The sequence below is a fragment of the Salmo salar genome, chromosome ssa10 (genome assembly GCF_905237065.1).
Source record: "Salmo salar chromosome ssa10, Ssal_v3.1, whole genome shotgun sequence".
Classification (NCBI taxonomy): domain Eukaryota; kingdom Metazoa; phylum Chordata; class Actinopteri; order Salmoniformes; family Salmonidae; genus Salmo; species Salmo salar.
The window spans coordinates 89,130,908-89,139,324 of NC_059451.1; the positions used below are offsets into that span (position 1 = coordinate 89,130,908).

The following is an 8,417-nucleotide window of genomic DNA, read 5'->3' on the forward strand; positions in this document are numbered from 1 at the left end:
GCTGAGCTACTTCTCCCTCACACACACAGAGAGGTGTGAGGACAGACCGACAAACAGACAGAGTATAGAGGTGGGTGGGATAGCACAGGCAGAACAAGTCCAAACCCGCCCAATGGAGACTTCTGGGATTGGACTCCCTTACAAGTTGCACCATACATCCTCTGTCTGCTCTTCCTGTCTGGGTCATCTGGCCTGCTGCCTGATTACTGATGGCCATTTTATGTCTTTCTCATCCTCCAGTTAATCTGTGATTTAGATGTAGAGTACTTCCATTGTTTGTGGCAGACAAAAGTGGAAATCTCACAGTCATCCTCATGACAGCTTTTCAACATTGAATCTGCCTCATTTTCAAAAGCATCGTCTGAAGAGACATAGTTTGCTCATTATAGGCCATTCAATAGATCAATTACTCATGATAGCACAGCAGAGATAAACTGGGCTTTGTCTGCTTCCTCAAACAATTGACATACAGCACAGTAGACCTCATCAGTGCCTTTGTATTTTTAGGAATCAGGGAAAAAGGGGCTGATGGACAAAATCCATATGGTCCAAGAGATCGTCATCACTGTCCAAAGCATTTTGGATGAAATTGCATGCATCGGGGAAAGAGTCAAGAAGTAAGTTTTACATTTAAAGTTTTGGAAATGTTTCATAACACATTACAGTATACTGGAGTTCAATATTCTCTGTGACAGTGGGTGTATACGGCTTTGGCTAGCAACTACATTATTGATTGTGCAGTATCTTGTATCCTCTTAGTCATAATGATATTCTGACTTTATTTGATGTAATATTTCATCCACAGCACATTCAACTGGTCTGTGCCCTTCCTGTCCTGCCTGGCCTGCTTGGTTCTCTTTGCGGCAACAGCAGCATTATACTACATCCCACTGCGTTACATTATCTTGATATGGGGTAAGTCAAATATACACCATTATTAGAATAATACATACTGTATTTTGGAATGGATAGCGTCCCCTTCTGCCAAACATTGTTGTAAAAAGACAATTACAGGGAATAGCACTTATATCCATTATCATTAGAACATGTTCTTCATTGAAGTCATTTGAACATTCAGCCATCCTCACATCTCTGTAATGCCCACAGCTCAGGCTGCTAGCTCCAGAGGCCCATTGTGCTCAGAGCTCACTCAGTGGGGGATGTAAGCAGACCAGTCTGAGGCTAGGCTCAGGGTCTGTGAGAAAACAAAGCCGAGCGGCAAGGCAGAGAGCATCATGCTGTATATAAAACAGGATGTCCTTGGGCAGTGTAGGCTCCTGGTGTAAACCCTCATTATCTGCTCCAATCCTACAGAGGAAGACAGTCGTCTCAGCGGTCAGAGGGAAACAGACACTCCTCCTCCAGCTGTTAGCCCACAACTAACTGTACTTCCACACTGCCTCCAACACAATCAATACCAAAATCATATCAAACAACAGCACTGATACACTCTCCTGACTCCCCAGTTAACCCCCATCTCTGGTTGTAACGCAAGCCTTTCATGTAGTCTGCACACATTTAGGTCCTTAGGTTCTTTGTGTACACGTCGAGGTTAGCACTGTAGCTAGCAGTGAATATATGGTCTCATTAGAACCTAGAGGTATCTGTTTGCTTTCTAGAAATAGTGTGGAATGCAACCAAATGGGGGGAAATAACAGTATTGAAAATTAGATAAAGAATAAACTTATTTGAATGGAAACATAAGAAATGTTTTGGTTGTTTGACTGATATGGAAAGGTGGTTGGGGGTGGAGTGGTGATAGGGGGAAGGGAGGTTGGTAATCTCTGCTCCGGGCTTTAGTACTGTATGTGTACTCAGAGGACCTGAGTCGCCCTTGGACACGGACTGAAATGTATGTTCTGCAGTCAGCCACCAGGCTCTGTTCAAAAGCTCTTATGGATGTTTGTGTTACTGTGCACCTGCTGCCTGCATTACAGCATTCTCTGTACTGTTGAGCTGCCAACATACAGTACCAGTCAAAAGTTTGGACACGCCTACAGTACTCATTCAAGGGGTTTTCTTTATTTTTTACTATTTTCTACATTGTAGAATAATAGTGAAGACATCAAAACTATGAAATAACACATATGGAATAATGTTGTAACCAAAGAATTGTTAAACAAATCTAAATATATTTTAGATTTTAGATTCTTCAAAGTAGCCACCCTTTGCCTTGATGACAGCTTTGCACACTCTTGGCATTCTCTCAACCAGCTTCACCTGGAATGTTTTTCCAACATTCTTGAAAGAGTTCCCACGTATGCTGAGCATTTGTTGGCTGCTTTTCCTTCACTCTGCGGTCCAACACATCCCATACCATATCATTTGGGTTGAGGTCGGGTGATTGTGGAGGCAGGTCTTCTGATGCAGCACTCCATCACTCACCTTCTTGGTCAAATAGCCCTTACACAGCCTGGAGGTGTGTTGGGTCATTGTCCTGTTGAAAAACAAATGATAGTCCCACTAAGCACAAACCAGATGGGATGGCGTATCACTGCAGAATGCTGTGGTAGCCATTCTGGTTAAGTGTGCCTGGAATTCTAAATAAATCACAGACAGTGTCACCAGCAAAGCACCTCCACACCATCACACCTCTTCCTCCATGCTTCACAGTGAGAACCACACATGCAGAGATCATCCATTCACCTACTCTGCGTCTCACAAAGACACAGCGGTTGGAACCTAAAATCTCAATTTTGGACTCATCAGACCAAAGGACAGATTTCCACTGGTCTAATGTCCATTGCTTGTGTTTCTTGGCCCAAGCAAGTCTCTTCTTATTATTGGTGTCCTTTAGTAGTGGTTTCTTTGTAGCAATTCGACCATGAAGGCCTGATTCACGCAGTCTCCTCTGAACAGTTGATGTTGAGATGTGTCTGTTACTGGAACTCTGAAGCATTTATTTGGACTGCAATCTGAGGTACAGTTAACTCTAATGAACTTATCCTCTGCAGCAGAGGTAACTCTGGGTCTTCCTTTCCTGTGGCGGTCCTCATGAGGACCAGTTTTATCATATCGCTTGATGGTTTTTGCGACTGCACTTGAAGAAACTTTCGAAGTTGTTGAAATTTTCTGCATTGACTGACATTCATATCTTAAAGTAATGATGGACTGTGATTCCCTTTGCTTATTTGAGCTGTTCTTGAAATAATATGGACTTGGTCTTTTGCCAAATAGGGCTATCGTCTGTACACCACCCCTACCTTGTCACAACACAACTGATTGGCTCAAACGCATTAAGAAGGAAATAAATTCCACAAATTAACTTTTTACAAGGCACACCTGTTATTTGAAATGCATTCACATTGACTACCTCATGAATCTGGTTGAGAGAATGCCAAGAGTGTTCAAAGCTGTCGTCAAGGCAAAGGGTGGCTACTTTGAAGTATCTCAAATATAAAATATATTTAGTTTTTTTAACACTTTTTTGGTTACTTCATGATTCCATATGTGCTATTTCATTGTTTTGATGTTTTCACTATTATTCTGCAATGTAGAAAATAGTAAAATAAAGAAAAACCCTTGAATGAGTAGGTGTGTCCAAACTTTTGACTGGTACTGTATACACGACATATACAAAAGTATGTGGACACCCTTTTGAATTAGTCAATTTCAGCCACACCTGTTGCGGACAGGTGTATAAAATCAAGCACACCGCCATGCAATCTCCATAGACAAACATTGACAGTTGAATGGCCTTACTGAAGAGCTCAGTGACTTTCAACGTGGCACCATCATAGGATGCCACCTTTCTAACAAGTCAGTTCGTCAAATTCCTATCCTGCTAGAGCTGCCCCGGTCAACTGTAAGTGCTGTTAATGTGAAGTGGAAACGTCTAGTAACAACAACGGCTTAGCCACGAAGTGGTAGGCCACACAAGCTCACATAACAGGACCGGCGAGTGCTGAAGCGCATAGCGTGTAAAAATCGTCTGTCCTCTGTTCCAACACTCACTACCGAGTTCCAAACTGCCTCTGGAAACAACATCAGCACAAGAACTGTTCGTCGGGAGCTTCATGAAATTGTTTTCCATGGCCGAGCAGCCGCCCACAAGCTTAAGATCACCATGTGCAATGCCAAGCGTTGGCTGGAGTTGGTGTAAAGCTTACCACTAATGGACTCTGGAGCAGTGGAAAAGTGTCCGACGGACGAATCTGGGTTTGGCGGATACTAGGAGAACGCTACCTGCCCGAATGCATAGGGCCAACTGTAAAGTTTGGAGGAGGAGGAATAATGGTCTGGGGCTGTTTTTCATGGTTCGGGCTAGGCCCCTTAATTCAAGTGAACAGAGATCTTAACGCTACAGCATACAATTACATTCTAGACGATTATGTGATTCCAACTTTGTGGCAACAGTTTGAGGAAGGCCGTTTCCTGTTTCAGCGTGACAATGCCCCTGTGCACAAAGCGAGGTCCATACAGAAATGGTTTGTCCAGATCGTTGTGGCCTGCACAGAGCTCTGACCTCAACCCCATCGAACACCTTTGGAATGAACTGGAACGCCGACTGCGAGCCAAGCCTAATCGCCCAACATCAGTGCTTGTTGTGGCTGAATGGAAGCAAGTCCCAGCAGCAATGTTCCAACATATAGTGGATAGCCTTCCTAAGAAGTGTGGAGGCTGTTATAGCAGCAAAGGGGGGACCAACTCCATAAATAATGCCCATGATTTTGGAATGAGATGTTTGATGAGCAGGTGTCCACATACTTTTGATCATGTAGTGTATTTTTCTGATGATACATATCAATGCCCTGTCCATACAACCCCACCATCTTATTGATATACAGATTCAATTTAGTTCCTGGGGATCAATTTAATACCATCACAAGGTGCAATTTCTCATACAGCGGTGAAAGAGCTAGGGATGGGGTCGCAAGATTGTTTTCTCCTTGTAAAAAATGCAGGTCTCGATGACACCTTTATTTATTAATGTGTCGTTGTTTTCACAGGCGTTAACAAATTTACCAAGAAGCTACGCAGCCCGTATGCCATTGACAATAATGAAATACTGGATTTCCTCAAGAGGGTGCCTTCTGATGTTCAAAAGGTAAGGGTTCAATTTCACATACACATAGAGGGAGGGAATTCCCTGAAGATATCTGCATTATTTGCTCTAACAGAATTCTCAAGTGTTGGGGAAATATATCCTCTGGCTTTGTTTGATTATTAATGAACTCACGCGTTTAAAGCACCCCTGGCCCAATTATTTCTGGCGGTGGTTTGATTCAGTCGCCCCGTTGCCTGGATGGGGTCTGCTCTGATCTGTCCTCCGCCATATCGCTCCAGCCTCGTCCCTGATTAGCAGTTTTGTCTCTGTGATAAAAGCGCTGTGGCGTCGGGGCCTGTGATTGGCCAGGGGCCGGCGGAGGGCCCCTGACGTCTGTGGTTGTCTGTGGCTGGTGTGACTAGCTCTGTGTCAGCTTAGACACTCTGACGTGGCCTCCGCCACATCAGGGTGGGGGAGTCAATTAATGTAGTCGTGAGACCCGGCCATCCTGCTGGCTGCCATATGTGATCATATATTAGCCATGGCTGATATGTCATTTGCCGTTACATCACAGGGCTGGTAGCAGATAGCTGCCAGGGCAGGGTGCTGTCGGGGTACGTGGTACTGGGTGTTCATCCTGTTCTCTCTCTGAGAGAGGCTGAGTGTGGGCAGGAAACGGAGCAGCAAACAGTGCCTTCCTCTCCCAGGTACAGTACTCCACAAACAGTATTCAGCAAGGATACGTGACTGTCTGGATCTAGAAAGACAATGAACCCCAGTCTCTTTCTACACTGCCCCCTTGATGTTGTCACTCTGAGAGTTATTGCCAAATGTTCAGTGATGTTGGAGAGAAGCCTATGTGATTTTTTTGGCTGAGTAAGTTGGCAAAACAACAAGATGAATACATTTCGTTTTGCCATATTTTGTCTCACATCTTTTATGTGACACATTGTTAAAGTTTTAAAAATGACTCCATTGGGACAATACTTTTTAGTCTAGTTTACAGATTAACTATGTCATGGATGATGGGTACATAACAAAACAAAACATTCATAATGACTCATCAGTAGATAAAGTTTTGTGAATAATAATCTGCTGAACAAGACAAACACAAGAACCATAACAATAGTTATTACCTTAGAACTCCAACCCTTAGATAGGCCGAGGTATGGACACAGTCTAGCCATATTACAAAGGCTGGAAACAGGCTCCTGTCTCACAGCAAAATGACTTGGCAATTAGTGCCTGTGCAAATCTACAAAGCCCCCCCAAACCGGGACTTCTGACAGGAGCTTGTCTGTCCTGAAATAAGAAGCATCTGTTAGTTCTAACAGTTTCATGTTCTGATGCAGACGGCAGTCACTTTGTTCCCTCATTCATTCCATCTCCCATTCTAATAATCAGGGTTTGGTAATTAGTATGGATTCTCTACCTTGATTCAACAGAATCATGTTATTGTTGTAGCAACAACAAAAATGCTTTTGAAAGCAATTTTTCTTCAAACTTCATTTTGTCAAGTTTCTAAATATTTTTCCAACTATCAATTGGTTTCGCATTATGGTTGTTTTGATTCATTTTTAGGACCTGTTATTTTCACTAGAGACTACAAAAATTGGGCAAAGATATTTTAGATACTTACAGTTTTTCAACCATTTGCCATAGTAAGTTCCAATTTGGAAGTTTAATTCTAGACTTTCAGCCTTGATTTCTGTTACAAATATGTTTGGACATGTAGGAATCTGTGTAAACCTGAAATCTTTGATGTTGAGCATAATTCTGCAAACATAACTGAAAGGAAACTGGGGTTTAAGTTAAAATGTCAAAGTGGCAGGTCTCTTTTCTCGGATGAAATCAAAGTCAACTTTTAGTTCCCATTGAAGCATGTAAAATTCGACATCCCATTGATGCCAGTTGCTACTCTAGTTAAGAAACCCCTGGCTGAGGCTATTCTTGGCTTCGTACAAAGTTTTCTCCGAAAGGACACAACTTGCAATGAGCGATTATGCAGTTTTACAACTCCCTCACTGGCAGGTCTTCTCAACAGTTGATGTCTGCTTCTAATATTGCGATTGTGGCGGAGGAGGGGGGAGTGCGCTGGTACGGAACCCTTGACTTCTCAAATCCTTCCTCCCTGTGATTAATCCCCTCTGCTCCTGTGTTTAAAAAATGATTCATTACAGGCAAGCCCGCCTCGCTTTCCCCTGCACCAGCTCTCCTCGGGGGAGCCATTACCGTGCGCTCCACTGAGCTCAGATTACCTGCCTCCGACCAAACTCCTGTTTGTTTTTACAGGTGCAGTACAGCGAGCTGAGAGCGCCCAGCGTCCAGAGCCCGCCACGGAGGAGAAGGTAAGCCCCTCGGACATGCTGGATGAAAGGCCCGGGCTCCTTTTGAAAATGGCACGGCCCAGTCCGCTACGATGGCAACGCTCCAGTGCCAGCAGAACCTGCGACCCCTCACCGCCTGCTCCCCCTCTCCCATGCCCCCTGCTGTGGGGGTGCAGTCAGCCGCTCTCCCGTTTGTGTGTCTGCCACCCCCCTGACAGGGGCTGTGCACTGCACCGGCTAGGGAGGCAGCACATGGAGCTGTCAATCACAGAGCCAGAGACGCCGTCTGCCCGCATCCATTCATGCATTTTAGAAAAAGAATGAGAGCTAGAAAGTTTGGTTTAACTCAGACCTCTGCTGTTTGGCTTTTATTGGTTTGAGTAGTAAAACTGAACCGCTGCAATGCTTTGAATCATTTACATTTTATTTTCATATAAGGGCAAATTGGTAAATGTAATACTGTAGGTGTGCTAAATCCAGTTAATACTTTGTACTTACATTCCTACCAATTTAAATTGATCTCTCAAATATAGACTTTAGGTAAAGTATTACAGGCATTCATTTTGTATTTTTATGGCTCTCTTTTTATGTTGGCCGATGCTCATAACTGTTTACTACAAAGCCTTTTTATATTCAAGGTGCATATCATTATTTTATTTGTAAAATTAACTCTGTACAATCCCTTTGATCATTTTTTTTGTATTATGAAGAAAACATTTTCTGAACAGATTCAAAGGAAAGTTAGACACATGTAACTTTGATACTCTAGTGCAACTTCTCACGTTTCCTGTTTTGATGTCTTCTTATTTGTCAATTCTCAAATGAAAATGTGATGAATTGTAAAATCTAGAAAAATCCCATCTTAAACTGTAGTTGTTCCACAATGATTTTCTTCCTAACTGCACCACTTCTCTCCCTGAATACACAGTAAATACATCTGATTACACAACACACCCATTGGAACAGAGCTCATGCATCGGCCACCGCTGCGCCTTGGTTACCAAGCTCACATCAAAGCCCTTGTATGTCGGTCCGGCGCAGTGGCAATTGCAGTGCTTTTGTTGCCTTCTCACAATAACAGGGTCCAAATGAGCGGGCGCTCA

General features: G+C 43.4%; 1 protein-coding gene across 2 annotated transcripts in view; it reads left to right on the plus strand.

The window, feature by feature from the left end:
• The window catches only part of LOC106560804 (multiple C2 and transmembrane domain-containing protein 2), a 41,988-nt gene extending 33,807 nt beyond the window's left edge, over nucleotides 1-8,181 (plus strand). For both annotated transcript variants that reach the window (XM_014124109.2, XM_045688212.1), the window contains 4 exons: nucleotides 508-617; nucleotides 806-915; nucleotides 4,950-5,047; nucleotides 7,280-8,181. In XM_014124109.2, coding sequence (XP_013979584.1) covers nucleotides 508-617; nucleotides 806-915; nucleotides 4,950-5,047; nucleotides 7,280-7,339 — 378 coding nt within the window. In that variant the 3' untranslated portion in view covers nucleotides 7,340-8,181. The remainder of the gene's footprint in view (nucleotides 1-507; nucleotides 618-805; nucleotides 916-4,949; nucleotides 5,048-7,279) is intronic.
• Nucleotides 8,182-8,417: the final 236 nt, after the last annotated feature.